Source organism: Dasypus novemcinctus, chromosome 10, assembly GCF_030445035.2.
Source record: "Dasypus novemcinctus isolate mDasNov1 chromosome 10, mDasNov1.1.hap2, whole genome shotgun sequence".
Taxonomy (NCBI): Eukaryota; Metazoa; Chordata; class Mammalia; order Cingulata; family Dasypodidae; genus Dasypus; species Dasypus novemcinctus.
Genome location: NC_080682.1, coordinates 106,781,440 through 106,805,408, shown reverse-complemented (window position 1 = coordinate 106,805,408; position 23,969 = coordinate 106,781,440). Strand labels below are relative to the sequence as shown.

The 23,969-nt window shown below is 38.6% G+C and overlaps 1 protein-coding gene across 5 annotated transcripts in view; it reads right to left on the bottom strand.

Moving 5' to 3' along the window:
- Window positions 1–4,222: 4,222 nt before the first annotated feature.
- Window positions 4,223–23,969, bottom strand: part of POLD3 (DNA polymerase delta 3, accessory subunit) — a 57,189-nt gene continuing 37,442 nt past the window's right edge. For all 5 annotated transcript variants that reach the window (XM_058305946.2, XM_071218264.1, XM_071218265.1 and 2 more), the window contains 5 exons: window positions 22,222–22,387; window positions 18,489–18,595; window positions 12,177–12,280; window positions 10,915–10,993; window positions 4,223–6,346 (listed from right to left, as the gene is read on the bottom strand). In XM_058305946.2, coding sequence (XP_058161929.1) covers window positions 6,144–6,346; window positions 10,915–10,993; window positions 12,177–12,280; window positions 18,489–18,595; window positions 22,222–22,387 — 659 coding nt within the window. In that variant the 3' untranslated portion in view covers window positions 4,223–6,143. The remainder of the gene's footprint in view (window positions 6,347–10,914; window positions 10,994–12,176; window positions 12,281–18,488; window positions 18,596–22,221; window positions 22,388–23,969) is intronic.

The following is a 23,969-nucleotide window of genomic DNA, read 5'->3' as shown; positions in this document are numbered from 1 at the left end:
TGAGCCTTAATACAACCTTTTAAGGTAGGTGGTAGTATGTATGAAAGATGAGGAAATGGAAGTTGTAAGAGGATGCGTACCTTACCTAAGGTCAGTCCTTCAGACAGGGTTTAAATCCAGGGCCCACTGCCCGTGTTGCCTCCCAAACCTATGTTGTTTCCATCACAGTATTCCACTTCCCCAGTATGCCAAAGCTGTTGAGTGTGTACAAAATGGAGATGAATTTATGCTAACCCAGTATAGATCCTATAAACTGCCTTTTGAAATAATTCCCCATATCCGCTTGCTTTCTTGTCAATTGTCTCATTCTTAAAGCAAAAGAGAAATAACTCCATTAACTAAGGACTAATCATGCTTTACCTACATCATAAATGTGTAAATGGGGAGCAAGGGTCAAACCGCTGAAAAGACCCCACTAAAATGGTGAGCCTTCCCCAGCCTGTTTCTCATCTTAAGTCCTTGGTGGTTCTTTGCACAGGACTATACAATTTTGCCCATTATGATTATCTCCATTTCTGAATTCTTAAGGTCTTTGTTGTCTAACCACTTACCTAGGAATCTTTTCAACTATTATATCATGCTATTTAGTGTGTACATCCTGTCACTCCAAAGTGTGTAACCTCTGAGATCTTGCAATCCCCAAAACATCTTGCCCAGGACTAAACATAACTAGCATTCAACAACTGCTTGACACTCGGGACTTGAGTGATCCAAAGCAGATACTAAACAAGGTGTTTTTTCCACTCTTCAAGAGCAGTCTAATAAAAAGTTTATCACATGGTCTCCCAGTGACCCCGCTGCTGCTCCCAACAGCTCGGGTGGTGGGAGGAGCGGCAGTGGCCAGCAGCCCGGCTCTGAGAAGGCTTTCAGCGTGCTGCATCCTACAGCACCAAGATGCCCAAGAGGGAGGTCGGCTTGGCCAAAGCAGTGGGGAAGAAGCCCAAGAGGAGGTTGGCAAGGCTATCCACTAAACCTGCTCCTGTGAAAGTGGAAGTGAAGCCAAAAAAAGGTGGTGGGAAAGGATAAACCTTCAGACAAAAAAGTACAACCAAAAGGAAAAGGGGAAGCAAAGGGAAAACAAGCAGAAGAGGCTAACCAAGAAGCTAAATAAGATTTACCTGCAGAAAATGGAGAAACTAAAAACGAGGAGAGTCCAGCCTCTGATGAAGCAGGAGAGAAAGAAGCCAAGTTTGGTTAATGCCGTATACCGTGTCTTATCAGTGGCCCCCGTTTCTCCCTTCTCGTACAATCCAGAGGAATATTTTTATCAGTTATTTTGTAAATACAGGTTTTTTTAGCAGCTCTAGAAAAAACATTTTTAAGAAGGTGATTGGAATCCCACCTCATCCCATTTTTTAAAGTGTAAATCTTTTTTTATAAAGGGGAAATCATTTGCTGGTTGTTTATTTTTTGGTACAACTAGAAAATAGTGGGCTATGGCATTATGGGAGGCTTTGACTGTCTTGGATGTCAGCATTCCACTGGGCAGGGCTGGTGGTTTTTATACCCTATAACACCACACATACTAAATGTTAATTTGGAATTACAGTCATGCATGTAATATATTTTGAACATTTTAAATTACTCCTATTCCCATGTTTTTTAGTAAACATGTTTCTTAAAACCACTCCCTGACCTTGGATCTCCCTGTCAGAACTCTGTAACATCCTTGGTCGTGATTATCCAGTTTTTCTAATAACTTCGTTATGTGCTGTAAAGGACTGGAAACGTGAGTATGTAGTGTATATGGTATTAAATTGGGAATTAGTGGGACTTAAAGATGTAACTGCTAATCAACATTTGAAGATATTGGTACTTGATATCCTCTTAAGGAAAAGTTGCCTCCAAATTTTAAGCTAGAGAGTCAATGGAATAACTTTAGAAGAACAGCTATTTAACTTCTTAGGTTTTCAGTACATACATTAAAAATTGTGTACAAATTGTTCATAATGTCTGTGCTTACCTTCAAAACAACCAATAAAAATCTCAATTATGAAAGAAAAAAAAAGTGTATCATATAAAATAATTAGCAGCTTAGGAAAGAAAGGCTAAAAGACCAAAAGAAAGATGTTAAAGGACTGGCCATGAAAAACTGAGTATTCAAAAAAAGGGGTGGAGGTGGGGGAGAGTGTCAAGGTGAAGCTTCAGGAAACAAGGAGTCTGGCAATAAATGAGAAAAAAAAGGGGGCGGGGGGGGGGGGGGGGGATGAAAGGGAAGGGGAATTCTAGAGTCAAGGTGGGTTTACCAGATGGAAAAAGTATTGGCCCAGCAGCCTCACCAAGTTTCTCCAGCTAAGGAGCCTGGGTGGTAACGTGTGGGTGGCCCACACTTAAATACAAGAAACTGGACACAGATACAAGTGGAGAGAAGTGTCATGCAGCAGGGAACGGCAGGAGTCAATCCTAAATGTAGGCATTTGGGTACAATGTGCCCTTCAGAGAGGGCATGGTGACAGCATGGGCTAATTTACAGAGCTGCTAGGGTTATAACTCAGAAAGCAATACTGCCTTCTCCCAACAAAATGAGGCAGCCCCAGAATGTTTCATGGTGGTAAAAAGCTGCATTACAACATACTGAGATCCCGTAACCAATGAAAGGAGACAAGTTTACCAAAACGAGTCTTGACACAGAGCACATTTCTGGCAAATACATTATTATGCACTCATTCTACTCAGGTCCTGCAGAAACTATTTAGTTTCCTTATATGGCCCTCCTCTTCAGCTCTCTCCTGTATAACTACTAATGTCTTTGTAGAAAAACAAAGATAGAAAAGGAATAGAACTATTCCACTCATCCCCTCTATTTCCTAAGGTTTTTTTTCCTCTCAGGGAGGACAGTGGAGGTTCGCATCACCGAGAGCACTGGGGAACTACTAGCTTTTGAAACCACTTTTAAAAAATTGATTCAGCTAGGGAAATCTATGTTGATGGGGGAAGGAAGACAAGGGAATACTGCAATTATCCACACTGCTTGCCAGGATTAAGCAGCCTTGTTTTATCCTATTAGAACATAAGATACAATGTGCATGCATTATCAGCAATTCTCACTATCATGGCAAACAAAACCAGAGAAAATGCCAGCTGTCACTCTTAACTCTTGGCTTAGTCCTCTTCTTAAAATACTTCTATAGGCTGTCACAGTCTTTATAAATAAAATCCAAATCCCTCAGCAGGACCTCTAACTTCTTTTCTCAAAACATTTCCCTCCCTATTCCCAAATTCTGGTTCACTTTCCTCAAAAAGCCATGCTTCATTTGCCCTGGAAATCCACTGTCACTCTTTGCTTGGCAAAACCCTACTCATCCTTCAAGAAACTGCCCAGTTTCCTCTCCTCCAGGAAAACATCCTCAATACCCACCCCACTACAAGCTCTCAGAGGACCCTGTGCCTACCTGTCACTGTACTCACAGTGTGGTATTACACTTGCATATTACTGTTTGCAATTACTGGTCTGTCTATTAGCTCCTTGAAGACAAGTGTCAAATCCTATTTGACACTATATCCGCGTCAAATCCTATTTGACACTATATCCACGTGCCTGGCTTTAAAGGCCTGACATACACTCAATAGACAATAAATGTTTCAATGAAGAGTAAATATAGCTCTCTACCAATCTCATTTTCTTTTGGTATGAAAATATCCACTCTTCTTAAAACCTTTCATAAAACAGGGCAACTATCTCCTCTCATTGACCACGTGTACATCCAGAACGATGGCTTTGAAAGAGTATAACATCTGGGTTTTATCCTTGATAATCCTTTTGCAAGATGGTAGCTGATTGCATCAGTTACATCAGAAAGGAAGCCACCATATGTAGAACACCTGTGTGCTAGGCACTGCGTCCCAAATTTATGCTACACTTATATTACTTCAGTCTTGACAACTCTTGGTCACTTGTTCTGGCTCTATTTTGATAAAGAACTGGAGGCTTAGAAATTTGCCCAAGTTACAGAGCTAGCAAGTGATGAAGCCAAACAAACACAATGTGCAAATCAGAACTAGATTTTTCTTATAAATGAAGTAAAAATTGAGGTTGGCTGAAAGTAAGATTTCCCAGAGGGTTGAAAAAATGATGAAGGCAGCAAATAACTGGTCCATTAAAGACTATGGCTATGCAGTTTTAACAATATAAACTGAAAATCAGTCTTATTCCTGTTCAGAGTTTAAATAACCACAGACGCTGCTCCTGTCCTGTCAAATAAAAGATCCATCAGACATTCAGTTTGAAGTACTGTTTTAAAACAACTTCTCAAATTTATTTAACTCATGTGGATAACATGAGAGAGTACTACATAAAAAGAAAAACACAGCCACCACTCAATATTTACTAAGTCTTGCAGACAGCTCATTGTTTAGGCAGCATATTGGGCAGGGATCACAGGATTTGCATTATCCCTTGAAAGATGGAACACCAACCAGCACCAGATTTTTCTAGTTCAAAATTAAGTTTTATTAGAGATCCCAGCATTAAAAACAAAAAAAGAAATGGATTATTTCTTTAATTTTCCATTCCTATTTTAAAAAATGACTAGAGGCCTTGACAAAAACAATATTTAACAGGGACTCCTCTCGAGAAGTCATTTGCAAATGACTTCTATCCTCTCTCCATCTTTTTTCATTTTTAAAAGGGTTTTGGAATATGTCAACCTGTACTCAGCTTGCTATACAAAGCCTCTGCTTTCTCTGAAGAGCCCAGGGTGACGGCTGTTGAAGAAGCTTGTATTAACCCAAGGCCAGTCATAATCCTAACCTTAAACAGTAGACAGCCAATTGCGTCACATATTGCATACATCAGGCTAAAATGGAAAGGGCACACCAGACATCCTTTGTCTGCTACTTGTGAGTCACAGCAGCAGCCGGGCCTGTGTATCTCTGTGCTCCTTTTACCGGAGCTCACTGGCAAGTTCACACCATCCCAACCCGTTGAGCCCACTGCCCTTTTGGCCATATGGAGTAGCTTATAAGTTATCACTAGAATAGATGATTTTCCATAAGTGAAAAATGAAGATGTTTTATTTGCTGTCTAGATCTACTAAGGACCATCTCTCCATCTCATGGTTGGGGAGTCTGTACTTTTAAGCAAATGGGGGAGTTAGAAATACAAGGGAGTCACAGCTGTATATAAATAATGTGTGCTATATCAGTTCCTCATTAACTTCCTAGAAAATTGTTGTTTCTGAATGTTCAGTTTCCTTGAGAAGGAGACATTTTATGTAACTATTGTATACTGTATGGAGGAGGGGGTGTCTCATTTTAGCCTTCATTTCTTTGTATAGATTTCACTCTTTAGATATGGAGTGGGGAAAAGGGAGGGAGGGCAGGAGAGCCAAAACCACAAAGAGCAGTATAAAGCACACACTGTGTCAGCAACATGACAACTCCTCTAATATCATCAGTGCTGACTCTAAGTAACTTTTGTGGAGTTGAATACATCATTAAATTTTTATTTGTGCTCTGCCTGAGGCTTTTCCCTAACCACTAATTTCAAGTGAAGGTCTAGAGAGCTTTTGTGAAAGGGGCAGAGCACAAGTAATATCCTGGTCTGTAGCCAGGTGTCAGTGTACTTTATAATGGAGGAAAAGAGGATTACAGGGAGATTTTTGATTCAGTCTCTAGGCCAACCAAAACTTAAGACTTAAAGAAAGCAGTGTCTTGGGTTAGGGGACAGAAGTGTGATGGTGGTGAGGGAGAGTGGTAAACACATTCAGTAAAATTCAAGAGATGATAAACACCATCACAAGTTCACAAAATACAAAGGAGTAAGAATATTTTTGAGTCATACATGGTTCAGGGAATAGGGTGAATGTGGCACAGTGGATAAGCCATTAAATGGCTTCTGTGATAATTTTGAAATCCATTGCAATTTATTTTGGGAGTGAATCCTTGGGGAGAGGTCAAAGATTGTGCTTAAAGAAAATGTCAGTAGAAGGTAACAGCTTTTTAAATATTCTTCTGCCTCTGCTTCCAGGTGACTTCCTTTTGGTTAAAACCCAGAAGAAGCAGAAACCTCACATGGATGGAAGAAGAGTCTTTTGATACAGGTGAGGGGAGGAGCTAGATGAACTTACACAGTAAGTGAGGAGTCTATCTCTTGGTCTTCTCCCTTGATCCTTCCAAGTCTCTAACCTTACAGAGATGACAGTTTATTTCCTCTGGAAGAAACCAGTAATGGACACTTGTCTGTTTGCTTTGCCCAGAGCACCAGTCCCTTTCTTGGGGCCCTTTTGTTCCTCTTTGGGTTCTTTTTTCACAGTCAAGGCAGGGGGTCTGTGTCCTGAGGACGTCTTCATCTTAAACTCCTCTTCACTATCTGTGCAGGATTCACTCTCATAGACTTTTTCAGTCACTGGTGGAATAAAGAAAAAATGGGGCATTAAATGGGTTGAGTAATTTAGAACACTACTTTATCAAGGAAAGAGAGGTCTCACTCACTCCCAAGCCTTCAGACCCTCTTGCTCAAGGCAGGTGTGCCTACCTACTGCTGAAGTGCTTTCCCAGTGGAAGAGATTAAGCCTCAGACAAGAAGCAGATAAGGGATCCAGGATCACACAGCCTCTAGCTGGGACTCAGAATTATCACTCACCCTTATTCCCTCACTGCTTAGCACCTCTGCCTTTAAATGGCCCCTTATCATTTAATTGCCTAGATCCTTTACTTGGGTCCTGGTCTTTGCTAGCTAACTTCCTGAACTTTGCACATGAACCTTCTACATCTAATATCTACTTATACTGCCATGCTTTGATTGACTTCATCAGCCTAATTTCCTTGACCCATAGTGTCTGCCTATTTCCCTTACTGGTTTCCCTGGTCTTAATCTCTGGTCCACTTTCCAGTCCCCATCCTGTCTAGCTAGGCTCCCTCCCTGCCCTGGACCCTTCTGGCTAACCCTATCCTGATGTCACCTACTCTCTGCACATCCTAAGCACAGAGAATTGGAGATCTGTTACTCAGTTGTTTGGTTCTTAGTTCTAGTTAACCCTAGATTTAATAGTAGGCTACATTATGAAGATAACTATCCAAGCAAACTCTATCAGCTGGTAAAGAAACTGATACTTTTCAGAAATATCAATGATAAAAATGAGAAACAAAGTTACCAGTTCTACTCCTTCTATCACTGGAAGTTCTATGTGGCCTTTTTCCCTGCCAGTAAAACTCATTAAACCCTCCCCAATGGAAACTGTGAAAGGAACTACTCCAGTGAGTAGGAAGGCCCGAAGGATACCAGCCCAGACAGTGGCTTCCAACAATTATGTCACAGAACTGATAAGAGTCTCTTCAATATTACTGCAATACATACAACCACCACAAGAAAGAACACTGCTGTCTTCCTGTAACTTTAAACTACTGCAGCAGCTGTATAACAAATGCTGTCTAAATTCTTTCTTAGCCTTCCTGGTTGGAGCAAATGATGGAGAAAGAGTAAAGGAGAACACCTCATTTCTTAGCTGAACAGAGAAACCTAATATACATAATAAGTGCTCAAGTGATTAAAGTGAGTTACTTTCACCCATTCATAAACAATGACAGTTTTAAACTCCTAATTACTGACAACTTCTAATAAAGTATATTAGTCAAATTGTTCTAGAGGCGTAGGCTTTTGAATCAATCATATCTAATATATCTGTTTTAAAACCTAGTCTGCCACTTATATAACCTTAAACTTAAATATGCATCACAATCACCTGGAGGGCTTGTTACACTAGATTGCTGGGCTCCACTTCGGATACAGAGTTTCAGATACAGTAGGTCTGGGGTAGGACCTGAGAATTAACTTTTCTAACGTGTTCCTCGGTAATACTGATGCTGCTGGAATGGGGACCATGTTTTGAGAACCACTGTTCTTTCCTTCCCTATAAAACGGGGATAATAACTACCTTACAGAATTTACCAATGTGACAAGCAGTCTGGCAAGTCCTTTTCAATGCTATATTTTCCCCTCACTATGGATAATGCGGGAGGTCAGCTGGCTCTTACATTACTCATCCTCATTCCTCTCACCATGAAGGTTGCACACTTAACAGTCCCCACTCTATATAAGAGTTTCTAGAATTTGTCATTACTTTCAAGAGCCTAAAATTCACTTTGCAGACTTCTGCCAACTTAGAGGCTGAAAAATACTTATAAGCTTTAAATATATAGTAAGCATTTTCTAAGGTCTGACCACTCAAACTGTGCTCCACAGACCAGAGGCATCAGAATCTCCCATGAACTTATTAGAAATGTCCTATCTTAGGTACCCCAGACCTACTGAATCAGAAACTGAATTTTCAGAAGATCTTTAAGGGATGCATATACCCAGCAAAATTTGAAAATGTTGCTCTCAGATACGTGTGGCATTTCCACAGCAAGCCTATTCATTCAGCACGTATCCCAGAAAACCACCCGTCTCATATGCATCAGCCAAAGCATTATGTACCTGGACAACTAGACAAAATTATCAACCGTTATTTACTCGATAAATTAGGGAAGTCTGAAAAGTCAACTACAGATACCCAAAAGACTTACTAGTAGTAGGTGATTTTAGACTTTGTTCCTTCATAGCTATCTATATTCCATATTCAAATAGCAGCATGTCTAAACATTAATTACATCCCAGCATCAATTATTTCATTACTTATTAATAAAACCACTGGTTGTCTCACTGACAATTTTATGCAACACACTGCTTGGGGGAGTTAAAAACCAGTTAGAGTAGCACCAACACAATTTCTTAAGCAAATAAAAGGAGCATTTCCATAATTCAAGGACAAGGCAATTTCACCTTTAAAATATAGGACCTTTATTTTAGCTGAATAGCATACTACTTTTCCAGGGTGCCATAAAAAAAGGCTCAGTTTGTAAGGGTAATGTCAGATTTCTTTTCCATTCAGCTGCTTTTCTCTTAGAAATCTACCTCTTTGTCCAGGAGTCCACCCCAAACTTATCTCAAGAGCCCAACTTCCCAGTGCCTGAAGCAAACTCACAAAAAGGGAAAGATCAGCTTTTTAAACCCACAGAAAACTCTGACCCAGCACAAGAAAGGGCAAGCCCCCAGTGCTGGTACATTTGGAAGAGGCTCAGCAGAGAGAGGAAAGCAGAACTCCTTTGTTGGTAACAGGAGCCAGGATTCATTAGGTTGAGCTTGGACTAAAAACTTAAAAAAAAAGTGCTATGTGAGCACAGTTTTTCATTGCTACGTCCAAGGCTCTTAAAAGCCCTGTCTGGAGACAGAAGTGTACAAAAGTCCATATCTCACACCTGGCCAAAACTTGAGTACTGTGTTTTGAACAAAGCAGTAAGTAATTAGCCACAAATTCCCAATGAACTTCACAAAGATACATTTGATTTCTTTTCTTTTGGTAGAAGGAGGAAAAAACTGTCACTGTAGCTTTTGTCCAACTTGAATTTAAAAGATACTAAGAGGGAGTGGATGTGCCTAAAGCAGTTGAGTGCCTGCTTCCCACATGGGAAGTCCCAGGTTCAGTTCCCAGTGCCTTCTGAAAAACAAACAACAAGCAAACAAATGAAAAAAAAATAAACCAACTCAGGGGAGCAGATGTGACTCATTGGTTGAGCACTGGCTTCCCAAATATAAGGTCCCTGGTTCAATTCCTGGGACATACCTCAGACAAACAGACTAAGAAATGAAACAGTATATACATATATGACCACTGATGGCCAAATCAAGAGGCTTAAAAACATACTTTTAAAAGACTGGAAGCAAAACAAAAACAAAAACAAAACAAACCCAAGTCCAGAGTTCAAAAGCTCGGAAGAAAATTGACAGTGAAGAAGACAGAATTTCCACATGTAAGGAATTTTATTCTCCCAATAATATGATACAATCAAAACAGCAGAGGAAATAAACAAAAACAAAAAAATGGCAGAGGCCTTTCCAGGGAATAGGAGGTGGGGAATAACAGGCCAGGATATAAACTGATGTCTTCACTAGTCTGAACAACCACACTGCCTAGAAAAGAATGACCCTTCAGAGTCAGTCTTTAAGACAGAAATTTGAAATAAAAAAGAAAAACCAAGAAAGGGAAAAGAAATCCTCTAGGAGAATAAGCTGTGGCAGGTGGCACAGAAAAGGAGAAATAATTATGGGTTATCCAATAACAAGAGGTTTAAGAGCCTAAACCCACAACTCTTTCCAAACACAAATATATAGTCCATACCAATATTGCAGCATCTCATCAGACATCAAATTCTAGATCCTAAAAGTCCCACAGAAGAAGACAGCCTGGTGTGATGATAGAAAGAGTAGAACAAGCTAAAACATGGCTGAAGAGTTGGCCAATGACTCAAAGCCTGAATTCTAATTCCCCTCTTGGCCTCCACATCAAGTCCATGCTTTTACATAACGGCTCCCAAACAGGAAACATAAAGGAAGCAATCTAGATGACTTACCCCTCCCCAGGCCCCAAGAACAAACACAGGGCATCAGATACCAAAGACTTTGATACTCCCAGAGTCTAATCACCTGTAAGATCTTTTCTACGGCTCAAATTTACAAGGCACATTACAAAAACACAAATGCTCCTAAATGATGACAATAACATCTAAGTGCATATTGTGGTTTCCATCTCAAAAGTGTTTTTAGATATACGACCTCACCTGAATCTTCCCAACAACTCCACAGATAGGCAAAATGGGTATTTTACCTCCATTCCACAGATCAGAAACTACCCCCAGAGGTTACATGACTTTTAACCAAGATCTTCAAGCTGACTTTCATCATCGAAGGACCCAGGGTGTTTTCTATACCTTGGCTCCTCCAGGCATGACCACAGGCGAGCAGCATCAGTGTCAGTATCACTTGGGGGTAATTTGTACGTGTACAGAAGTCTGAGATGCTGTGTTCTAAGAGGGATCATGGTGTCTCTCTATGGTAATAACTCATTTCTGGATTTGGCACCAAATATTTGTTCTTACCTATGCAGCCGTCCTCATCTACAAAGGTTTTAGATTTCAGCACTCGCTTTCGTTTCCTTTTGTTTTCTCCACTTGAGTTCTAAAAGACCAGAGATTACAACATTAAGTTGACCAATGAAGCTTTAGAGAAAAATATCAAAAGCTTCTTAATCTATAAAAATCACTCTCTAATAGTCTTGTATGGTAAAAAGTTGAAAGAGGGACCCCATGCACTTCCTTTTAAGGGACCAGCCCTACCACACAGATTAGTTTTGCTCACTGTATGTGCAGGCTTGATATTCCATTGCTTATGAGATGGAAAGTAGCATGTTGAACAAAGAACTGTGTTTATTCAATCAACAAATTTTTGTTGGGTGCAAGCACACACCATGGTTGAAAACCAATAGGACAAGTACCTTACAGTTTAGTGGAGGACGGACACAAAGAAAACAGACCACTGCAATACACTAGTAAATGTGCTGAAAGAAGAATGCAGCAAATATCAGGAGAGCACACACGGAAGGTCCCAAACCAGACCAGGGCTTCTATGTTATACGCCCTTGCTGGAGACACTTGATACTTCAGTCCTGGCACCTCAACAGCATACCCATCTAATTAAGTCTCAAAAGGGTACTACTAATATCAATTTCCTTTATCTCCATTGGTCTCTCTTATCCCATTTTCTCTTTAGTAAAAGAAGAAATCAGTGTAAGATTTATAGTTTTAATACACTGAATTAAAGAACATTAATTGTCACAAAGCAAAAAAACTTGACAGCATCCATTGTCTCTACTCTTCATTATCTACATTAATAGATTCAGAAAAGATACAGCTTAGGATCATTCAGAACTGTATTTTCTCATTTGTTGCCAGCTATTCCCATCCAGCCCTTTTCCAGAAGAGCTTCTAAAAAGCAACCAAGTTTGTTCTCCTTTATCTCTCACTCCTTGCTCTGAGGCAGGCAGGACCTCTTTTTGAGCAATTCTAACAGAAGTTGTATAGCATAGCGATCCTAATTCTGGAGGTCATGAAAAACAAAACTATTCCCAAGGTCCACTTTTGTGACCATTCTCAGACTATACCCTATAGCTGAAATCTCAATTCAGGTAAGAGAGGGAAATCTCATTTCTGTACAATCCATAAGAAAGCAAAATGAGACAAGAGCCATCTACTGGCATTTGTAAAGAATAGAGCAAGTGACCCAAATTGATTTAGTATAGTAGTTTTAGGTCCTTGGGTGAAAAAAGACTCATGGAAATGCAACCATCCCAGGAAAGTTTTACCTTGATTGAAGAAGGCTCTAGCTCAGTCTCTGGCACTGGTTCAGGAGGTGGAGAAACAGGAGGAGGTGGGGACGGTGACTCAGGTTCATAAGCCCCAGGAGAGTCTGGTATGACCAAAGTAATGAAACATGTTTAGATAAGGGAACTACAAGCACTATCTGGTACAATGCCTTCTCCACTGGCTCTCTAAACTTCCATGTTTAGCAAATGGCATTTTGCAAGCAGTAATTCATGACAACCAAGCACTGTGTAGTTATAGTTATCTTAAAAATGCATGTTTTATTAGTTTTATACAAATAAAACCAGGGAATCAAGAATTATTCCAGCTGGAATGTAACTTAGAAATCTTTTTTTTTTTCTTTTTAAAGTGGTTTTATTGAGATATACTCACATCATACAATCATCGAAAATGTACAAACAGTGGCTCTCAGGAGAATCACAAGAGTTGTGCATTCTTCACCATAATCAATTTTAGAAAATATTCATTACTCCAAAAAGAAGAATTCCAGGCACCTTATTCCCCCCTATTATTGGCATTTCACTAGCATTAGAGTGGTACCTTTGTTACAACTGATGAGAAGATGTTAAGATATTACCTTTAACTGTAGTCCATAGTTTGCATTAGGTGTATTTTTTCCCATGAATCACCTTAATATTAACACCTTATAAGAGTGACATTTGTTGTGGTTCATGAACAAACATTCTTATGATTTGTACTATTAACTAGAATTATTGTCCACAACCAGGTTTCCTGCATTATACAGTTTCATGTTTTATCCACCTTGGAGACAGATCATCTTAGCTAAAGTTTCATTTTACAGATAGAATACAAAACTGCTTTATAAATATCTACTCATCACCTATCACAGATGATGTATTTCACTTACATTGTTTCATTTTATCCTCAAAACAACCCTAAGAGACAGATATTATTATTCACATAGTAAGAGTTCAGAAAGCAGAGGTTCAGAGAGGTTAACTTGTCAAGGTCATAGAACTTATAACCAAGGCAGGAAATTTTAAACCCAAGCCATTCAGATTCCAGAGCCTTACTATTCACCTATACCATGCAGCCTTACCATTCAGGATTAGACATTTTCTCTCAAGATGAAGTAAGTAGAGATAATTAGCAGATTACACCAAATGTTCTATGCCAGTGTCTTTGATAATGTGACCAAAGGACTATTTGCAATTTCCTGAGAGGTTTGTTAGACTGAAAGTTTCCAGCTAAATGTTAAAAGCATAAGCTTTGGGGGAAAAATCACTTCTGGAATGATGATAACAAAGCTCCAGGACCACCTAATATTGTGCATGGGAATTTTTTCTAGGGATTGTCCCACTGATGAGGCTTGTTCTGCTACAATGAGATTAGCAGGAGAAGAACACTTTTAGGAAAGAATATTGCTATGGGTACTCTCCGGTTTGCTGGACTTACCCAGGTTAGCTTATAGGGACGTGAAGGTGGTCAACCACCACACCAGGGAACTGAGAGTGCCTACAACTTCAAACAGGAGAATTGCATCCATCAACCATATGGGATCTAAGCCCCCTCTCAATACAGAGGTGAAGTGGACATCGCTATCGCAGGGTCCACAGGACGGAGAATTAAAAGATGGATTAGAGTGGGCTTACTGATATTCTGCTATAGCACTACTGTGACTAGTAATGGAAGAAACTGTAGCATTGATGTGGAGAAAGTGGCCATGGTGGTTGCTGAGGGCAGGGAGAGGAAAGAAGAGATGTGATGTGGGGGCATTTTCAGGACTTGGAGTTGTCCTAAATGATACTGCAGGGACAGATACTGGACATTATAAATCCTGCATTAACCCACTGAAAGGACTGGGGGAGAGTGTAAACTACAAGTAAACTATAATCCATGCAGTGTAGCAGTGCTCCAAAATGTATTCACCAAATGCAATGAATGTGCCACACCGATGAAAGAAGTTGCTAATGTGGGAGGAGTGGAAGGGTAGGGTGTGGAGTATATGGGAACCTCTTATATTTTTTAATGTAATATTTTTTGTGATTTATATATCTTTAAAAAAAAGAATATTGCTATGGAAGTGATATCACCTGAGAAGACATCACCAGATGGATCCTCATCATTTCTGAATAGATCAAGAAATAGTGCTCTTAGTATAATAAGGCCCATGAAAGGGGAAGTGAAAATCCTCAGCTGACCTACTGCTTAATCACCACAGTGAAATTGCTGGTCAGGGACTAACCGGGTGGCTGCTTAGCCTCACCTGCTCCTTCAATCTCCTGGCTGTATTCAAAATCTTAGCACAAGTCTGGGATCTGAAATTCTCCCAACTGATTAGGTCAGTGTTAAAAATTGTTTAACAGTTCAAGGCCAAAGACCTGAAAAGGTGAAATAGCACAAAACCCAGAATGAAACAGTAAATTATACACTTCAAGTATGAAGCAGGCCCCAAAACTTTATAAGCTCTGGGAAAAGAGACAGAAACATAAAGGAAAGGAGCCCCACTAGTAACCCAACTCTGGAAGGTTTGGACACAATGGGAGCTCAAGCAAGAGGAACGTCAAACCAGAGTTAGCACCCATTTTTTTTTTTTTTAAGGTATAGCTGTTAAAGCTGGGCTACGATGGTAGATATGTTACAGTGGTAGGACAAAAGCTACTGCAGTGAGGGAGCCAAAGAAAAGGAATTTTGAATACTCACAGTAATAAATTTAGGAGCTCTTATTCTATTTCCAGTTCTGTAATTACTTGACTTAACCAAGGGAAACAATGAATCCTAGTGGCACCCTCTAACACCCTTCTCCCTATACTATATGAAATTGTTTATCTCTAATCCCTCTCCAGACTCTAACCTCCAAGAAGGCAGAAATGCCATTTCCCTGGCATGGAACACACAGTGATAATAAATCATTTTTGGGGGTGGGGGAGAGGGGAGAAAAGAATCACTTTCCAAACTAAATTTAGGATGAGGGGATTCCTGGTTAAGAAGAAACTGGCATATACATCCTTTTCCCTTCCCACTCCCCATTCCTTCCCTTTAAAACATTATAATGATAAAGGAAAAAAACATTATAACCCCCCCAAAACAAGGAAGAGAACAAGAGCCCTTAAGGAATAAGAAATTTAAACAAATTCCTGGAAGATGGAAGGCAGAAGAGAGAGAATGTCGACAATAAAAGCATCGGTCAATTAGGTGAGTATGATAGTAGAAGTAGTTAAGAAAATTTCTATTTACCTGAATTTTAAAACTGTGTTTATGTATGACTTTGTTAAAATTTTTAAAAAAATATATTTTTTAAAAGGATAAGGAAAATAACCAGCATTTACTGGGCTTTACAAATAATCATTCATTCTTGTAATAACTCTATAAAGTCACTATTACTATTATTTATTTTATACAACTGAGGTTCAAAGAGATAAAAAACAAAACAAAACAAAAACCTACCTACATTCATATTCTAGAATCCAGGTCTTCTGCCTTAGTCTTTACCATTAAGCCAAGTATTTTGTCTTGATACATTTTTAGAGGTATAAGCATAGGGAATGCTTGATATATTGGTATATTTTTAAATGTATTTGTAGCAAAACTGCAGCTCTTCAGGTGAAAGATACTCAAGCAGTAAAACACTACTTATCCCAGGAAAGAACCTTTGTTGGTGCAGAATAAGAACTGTGGTAAAACTAATTTCAGGGATCCAGCAATGTACTTACTTGTTTGCCAGAGATTTCTGGCAAAGAAGGGTTATTAGAATTCCTGGTAATCACAACTTCCTAGGACTCAGCCTTTCTTTTTTTTTTTTAGGAGGTACTGGGGAGTGAATCCAGGACCTTATACATGGGAAGCAGGCACTCAACCAGTGAACTACATCTGCTCCCCTCAGCCTTTTTAAACTCCCTAACCTTACCTAACAAAAGGGATCATTTGCTTAACCTTCTCCATATGAAACTTGGAAGGACTGAAAATGTTAGCATATCCATTAAACTGTATTTATTCTTAGCAACGTAGATACTATTCTATCTGTTATTTCTTTCTAGGTCTGGCCTTTTTTGCTTCACAAAGAGAGTTCGTTGAACTGCTAAAGCTGCTGAAGGTCCTGCCAAGTTGAAGAAAGGAATAGTTACCTGGGTAGAGTTAAGAACATGAAGTTGAAGGGAATATTCTTGCAAATTTACTACTGTTAAACATTTATTGAATGTCTCAATAGGAAAAGTGGGGTGTATACCAATGTGTCCAGAATTGTCCTGGTATTTTTGACACACATTATCTGATTTAATATTCATAAAAAGGTTGTGATAATGCCCCCATTTTAGATGTGAGGGATTAAATAAATAAAGTCATCTGCTTAAGCCACACAGTAAGTTGTGAAGCTAAGATTTAAACCCAAGCCTGCCATTTCTTCCAGTCCTGCGGCTCATCTGCTAACCTCTAGCTTAAGATAGCATATTCAAATACCACATCTTCAATAAAACAGAATTAAAACAATATTAACCTAGAGATTGGGTGAAAGTTTAAAATAAAATGCCAGTGGCTTTGGGACGGAGAAGAAATTTAGAAAAAAAAAATGGCAGATTTATAAATTTAGTCAGATGCCAAAAATTACCTTAGCCAGAGGAAAAAATCTGAAAGCCTCTGCTCTGTATCATACCTTATTATAGGTTGTCCACTGCGATCACATTTCTTCTCATTCCTTTCCAAACTAAATAACCCCACTCATACTTCTAATCATCCATGGGTATTATCTTTTGTAAGCTAAGGATTAGAACTACAGAGTATATTTCAGAAGTATGTAATGAATGCTCAATCAACCACAATAATTCCTTCTGATTTAGAAGTATTCCTTCACTAATACTAAAGCATCTGATTTACCTTTTTAATTGTGCATTAGGCTGATGGCTTCAAAGATTTTTCAAAATCTTCCCCAAGTTCTTTTCCTGATTGGAAATATGGAGGACTGGTCTAATGAGCATGTGTTCCTAGGTTTACTTCCTAGTTTTTACCCCATAAGTCTGCACAAAGTTGCACAAAGTTATTTTATCCATATACTTGGAAATCTTTTTTCCATAGTCTTGGTCTAGCATTTTGATAAATGGTATGAAATAAGTATGTAGCAACTGCCTCCCTAGGATGTTCACAATGCACTACTGCTACCCGAAGAAACATTTAAAAAAATCACACCTCTGAAGGACACTGTACCTCTCACGGGTTATCAGAGACCGAAATCCTTAACACATAAGCATGCCTGTAGTATCTAAATCCATGGAATAGACAAAGACGGTGATCTATACTGACAGATTTAACTTCCTTATACTATTTCTTGAGTGTGTTCATCTCATTTGCATTACTGTCATCTATATGTAGAATTTGTTTTTTCACTCACTTCTTCAGTTGAGCTATTTTACAACAGTGCCCTCAGCCTAAAACTGGAAGGGTCTTTAGTGTCATTCTCTCTTCTTACCATGGTTTTACTTATGTGGTGCAGACCACCACCAATGCCCTTCATGCCTATCAACCCTTCTTAAAAGATCTGCGTGGAAATAGCCAAAGGAAGATCACCTGCCCCCCTCTTTTTCCTAAAGGAAAGGTCTCAAAATAAAAAGCTAAAAACAAAAGAAAATAAAAATTTAAGAAAGAAAGAAAAGAAAGAAAAGGTCTCAGATAATACTGAATATTTACTTAATGATTGGTACCTTATTCTCTTCACCCCTATGTTAGTTATTTTGGCAAATTACCATAAAATCATGATTCTAGTCAAAAGGATAAAGTAGATTTTAAACAGAAATAGGTGCTATAGGGAAGAGGTTGTGGCTCAACTGATAGAGCATCCGCCAACCATGTGCAAAGTCCAGGGTTCTATACCCAGGGCCTCCTGACCTGTGTGGTGAGATGGCTCCCGCGCAGTGCTGCCGCACGCAAGGAGTGCCATCCAGGGGTGTTCCCCACGTAGGGGAGCCCCCTGTGCAAGGAGTGCACCCTGCAAGGAGAGCCGCCTCGCATGAAAGAAGCACAGCTGCCCAGGAGTGGTGCTGCACACATGGAGAGCTGACACAGCAAGACAACACAACAAAAAAGCAACACAGTTTCCTGGTGCCGTGTGAAAAGAATGCAAGTGGACACGGAAGAACACAGAGCAAATGGACACACAGAACAGACAACAGGGGGGAAGGGGAGAGAAATAAATAAAATAAATCTAAAAAAAAAAAAAGAAATAGGTGTTATACATCTGTCACTGCTAGTATTACTAGTCTATTGTGGCCCATAACAAATTACTTTTTAGTTTCTTGAGCATAAAATAATTGATCCCACAAGTCAAAATTAGTAATAATGCCCACCTTCATCTTCACTGCTATCGGACTCAGGAAGTCTGATTCTTCTCCTCTTTCTCTTCATGTTTTCAATTTCTTTGGTCTCATCATCAGATAACTCCACTCGCTTCCCCCTGTTACAACCCAGGAATATACTGAGCATATTACACAGAATAAAAGTGTAAATATTCATATGAGACAACAGGTCTTGTTTTTTAACTCATAGTCTTAATATCAGAGGGTGGAAAAGTTAAGAGTCAAAGTAGACTAATAAGGATTTTTTTAAAAAAGGGTGGCCTGCTAACTAATCACTCCATAGGTCACTCCTTGGGGTGGCCACATTAAAACATTTCTCCAGTATTCTACAGGCACAGGAGACTACAACCAGGTCATTAGGAATCATTCCAAATTCCTTCTTACATCCCTTATTGCCTGTCAATCATTTAAGCAACCACTACCAACATATAAGGCTCTTAGTTAAACACTGAGGACATAAAGATCAAGATGGGGATAGTCTTACAAGAAACTCAGAATGTTATATAAACACAAATAGCAATAATACAAAGTCAAGCATTATACTGAACAAATAAAGTTCTATGGGAAATGACTCTTACTTGAACACTTAAAAGCTAAGTAGTTCACTAGGTAGAAAGGGAAGAAAAATATTTTAAAGAGAAAGAAAATACAAGCAAAGGCATAGATAAAAGACCTTAAGGGAATTCTAATGAACTAATAAAAAAGCCCAGGCTCTATCATGACATTATTTAGCTCCTTTGTCTGGATACTCCATGATACTACTCATTCAATCAACAAATAATTTTGTAAGAGCTGACTGTATATTAGTGGCACAAATAGAAACAAGACATAACTTTTTTCCTACCTTTAGCTAGAAAAAGAACAAATTAAGCCCAAAGTAAGAAGGAGGAAATAATAAAGCTAAGAGGAGAAATCAGTTCAATAGAAAGCAAGAGAAAAAATTAATAAAGCTGAAAGTTATTTCTGGGAAAAGATAAATAAAGCTTATACATGTTACCAATATCAGGAATGAAAGAATCTGTACTGATAACTATAAGTAGTAAAGACAGTCTAAGAATAGGACTATATTATGAACAACATTATGGCAATAAATTTGACAACTGAGATGAAATGGACAAATTCCTTTAAAAACACAACTTAAAAAATTGACCCAAGAAGAACTAGAAAATTCCCACAAAGAAAACTCCAGGCCCAAATTCGCTGATGAATTTTATCAAATATTTAAGGAAGAAATAATACATATCTTACACAAACTCCTTCAGAAAACAGAGGAGGCGACCTCTTCCCAGCTTAATTTAGGAAGCTAGCATGACCTTGATAATAGAACTTGGCAAGGACATGACCAGAAAAGAAAATTGACCAATAGCACTCAGAATCACAGAGGCAAAAAGTCTTCAACAGAATATTAATAACTAGAAGTAAAGCTAAAAAATGTAACATGGGACTTATATAGCATAGTAAAACCTCAGATGAAATATGCATATAGGTAATATTGCATATATAAGACTTTTTCTTTTAAACAACTGAAAAAATGTATGTAAATGTTACAAGATGCTACTATGAGGTGGAAAGAAAAAAAAAAAGACAGGAAAAAAACCCACATTATGCTAAGTGAAAGAAACCAAACACAAAATACTATATATTGTATGAACCTATTTATATAAAAGGTAAATATGAGTCAATTTATAAAAATGGAATTAGATTAGTGGTTACGTAGGGATGGGGAAGGATAGAGGGATTGAGCATTGACTGCTAAGGGTATGGTATTTTTCTTTTTGGAATTATGAAATTGTTCTAAAATTTTTTGTGGTGATGAATGCACAACACTACGATCATACTAAAAGCCACCGACTGTACATTTTGGATAGATCTGTATGACATGTGAATATATCTCAATAAAATAACTTAACAAAAACCTTTGTAATTCAGTTGGGGAAGTTTTTAACAATTTGGGCATGTGGATCTACATTTTTTAATTGTAAATTTTATGAAGTCCAAACACATACCAAGTATTTCCAATGAATGTTTATGTCTGAATTAAGATATGAAAGTAAATGGATACACACCAGATTTCAAATACCTAGTACAAAAAAATGTAAAATATCAAAATAATTTTTATATTGCTTTACACATTAAAATGATATTTTGGTTATAATGCATTAATAAAAATATATTATTATTGAAGTTAAAAACATAGAATATTAATAAATCAAATCTAGCAGTATATAAAAAGGAAATACATCACAATCAAGTGGAGTTTATCCCAAGAACATAAAGTTGGTTTAACATTTAAAAGTCAATCAATGGAATTCATAGTAACAGAAACACCATATGATTCATTTCAATAGATGCAGAAAAAGCATTTGTCAAAATTCAAGGGAAGCGGACTTGGCCCAATGGATAGAGCGTCCGCCTACCACGTGGGAGGTCTGCAGTTCAAACCCTGGGCCTCCTTGACCCGTGTGGAGCTGGCCCATGTGCAGTGCTGATGCGTGTAAGGAGTGCCGTACCGTGCAGGGGTGTCCCCCGTGTAGGGGAGCCCCACGCACAAACAGTGCGCCCTGTAAGGAGAGCTGCCCAGAGCGAAAGAAAGTATAGACTGTCCAAGAATGGTGCCACACACACGGAGAGCTGACACAACAAGATGAAGCAACAAAAAGAAACATAGATTCCTGGTGCTGCTGATAAGGATAGAAGTGGTCACAGAAGAACACACAGTGAATGGACAAAGAGAGCAGAAAACTGGGGGGCGGTGGGGGGGGCGGGGGAGGAAGGGGAAGGGGAGAGAAATAAAAATAAACAAATAAATAAATCTTTAAAAAAAAAAACTCAATACCCATTCATGACAAAACCTTCAGCAAACCTGGAATAAAAAAGGACTTCCTCAATCTGGTAAAGGGCAACTTTACCATACTTAGTGAAATACTGAATGCACTGCTGGCAATAATCATCAATAGTAAGTGGTATACCTGTGGTTGGGGACATTTTAATCCATCCATATCACATGTTCCTAGGAAGTGAGAGCCACAGGACAGTGTTCAAACCATCTGAAATTACAGCACTGGTTGATGTTTTCTGCTAGAGTAGCACAAGTCAAGTCTTTCTGGGCCTATCAGTGCTGACAGTGTCCTTTAGAATTTCGTTCAACAGACTAATTCCTACCAACTATGAGGTAGTGTCTCAAATTCCTGGATCCATTTTTAACAGCTTGTGTGCTTTTTATTTTCTTTTTCTAATTACATTTTACCACTTGAAAAATAAACTCATTGATATAAAAAGAAAACAAAGAACTTTTTCTCCTAAATTTGACTGGAAACAGTAACCCCTCATCTGGCAATTAAAAGTGAAACACATACCACACACACGCACACATGCACACACACACAAAATGGGAAATACTTAAGTCAATCTCCACAAATCTAAAACAAAGTATGGGAGAAAAGACAATCAATTTAGATCAATGGGGCCAAACAACAACAATAAGAACAAAAAAAAATCACAAAGAACCTGACTCTGGGCCCTAAATCATTCAAACTGACTGAATCCACAATCATATTTCACTAGATAAGCTAATGAGCGTCTCTTTTCATTTTGTAAAGTTACATCCCTAAGGCATTAAGGACTTAGAACCCAACTGAAAACTGACTGCTGTCAATAAGCCCCAAAAGACCTTCTCACCTTCAGCAGAGACACCGTTGCCCGGCAAGCGACATAATTTTCCTACCTTTTTTTTTCCTTCTGCTGCATTTTAAGAGGCTCTGCTTTTCTGCTGGATTTCTTCAGGCCTGGAGGGGCTGCCAGCTTTGGTTCAGTGACAGATACTGGAGGTTGCTCCACTATTTTTTCTTCTTTCATTGCTTGTTCTGAATCCAAACTGACTTTAAGTTTATCTACAATAAAGTATAGCAGACAATATATGACCCATTATGCAATGTGACTCTATCACTCTTGACAGTCTGCTCTGTGCCAGGTAATATGGTAAGTGCAGGGGCAAAAGGAATAAAAAACAGTCCCTATCCTAATGGAGCTCACACTCTATCCAGAAAACATTTCTCCTTTCCAACTACCACTCTAGCTATAACTGTTTTCATTTCTGCCTCTTGTTAATCCCTCATTATGTCCCAGCCCCCTGGCCAAATGATAGTAAAAGCAGGGCTTAGGAAAAAAAAACAAATAAAACAACTTTAAGAGGTGTCACTCTTCTTATTTTTCAGATGAGGAAACTAAGGGTCACAGGGATTAAGAGATTTTTTTCCCAAGTGTACACTGCTTACAAATGGTGACAACAGAATTTGTGCCAACACCTTATTCTCATTCTACTATATTCTCCCTTTTCATGCCAGTATACTTTTATTATCTTGTGAGTACCTTAAGGCAGAGGTTCTCAACCAGGGGTCCCCAGAACCCCCAAAGGGCTTGTGAAAAGGGTTCAGGGGGTACATGAGCTTGAATTGAAAATTCAAAACAACATTATTCTTTTGGGGATGTGTTAGTGCAGGTGTGATATACTTATTAAGTAATACACAGTATAGTGTGGACTTAGTATGATTTTTATTTTGATGTAGCATATTCTGAGTGCAGTGGATAACTGCCTGCAAAAAGTTGGAAAGGATGACAGAGATAGTTTTATGATGCCATGGGAAAGCTCGAATTTCTAAAGGTTTGATAAAAATGACTGAACAGATGTTGAAACGTATTAGGTTATCAGGTATGGAAATTATGGGAAAGTTGTAATATGTAATTTTGAATAATCCTAAAATTTAATGTAAAGACAAGCTGATGTTGAGTGTCATAAAACTATCTGACACTACATTCTGAGAAGGGGTCTGTGGTTTTTGCCTGGCTGGCAAAGAGGTCCATGGAACAAAAAAGATTAAGAACTCCTGCCTTAAGATATAATTGATACAACTGAAAGACTATTTTGGAATCAGAAGTTTGGTTCAAATTTTGGTTGACTCTGGGAAAGTTCTTTTATCCAAAAGTCACACTTTTCTGTAAAAAAAAAAAAAAGGGGGGGGATAATATTTATAAGATTATTATAAGGATTAAAAGAGATCAATATGTAAGGATTTAGTGACTTACGCAACATAACCATAGAAAAGGTTAACAGCCAGGGTTTGAACCTAAATTCGTCTAACTCCTCAAAGTCTTTACCCCTTTTTCTACACCAGGCTGAAAAACACACAAACAACTACTGCGCAATGCAGAGGACTTAAGAAATCAAGCAAGATAGGCCTAACCATCTAAGATACTACAGAAGCACATAATAAAGCCCTCATACTGTACTCAGTGATAACTTTTTCGAGAAGAGCCGCAGAGATACTCTAAGAAAGATATAAACAGCAGGAGTCTCCTCAATAAACAGTTCTGGCTACACAATGTAAAATAAGTTAAACCATCTACTGATAACGTTAGTTTTGGCTGTAACGCACAACTTAGTGTAATAATTTATAAATAATGTGTATTATTAGA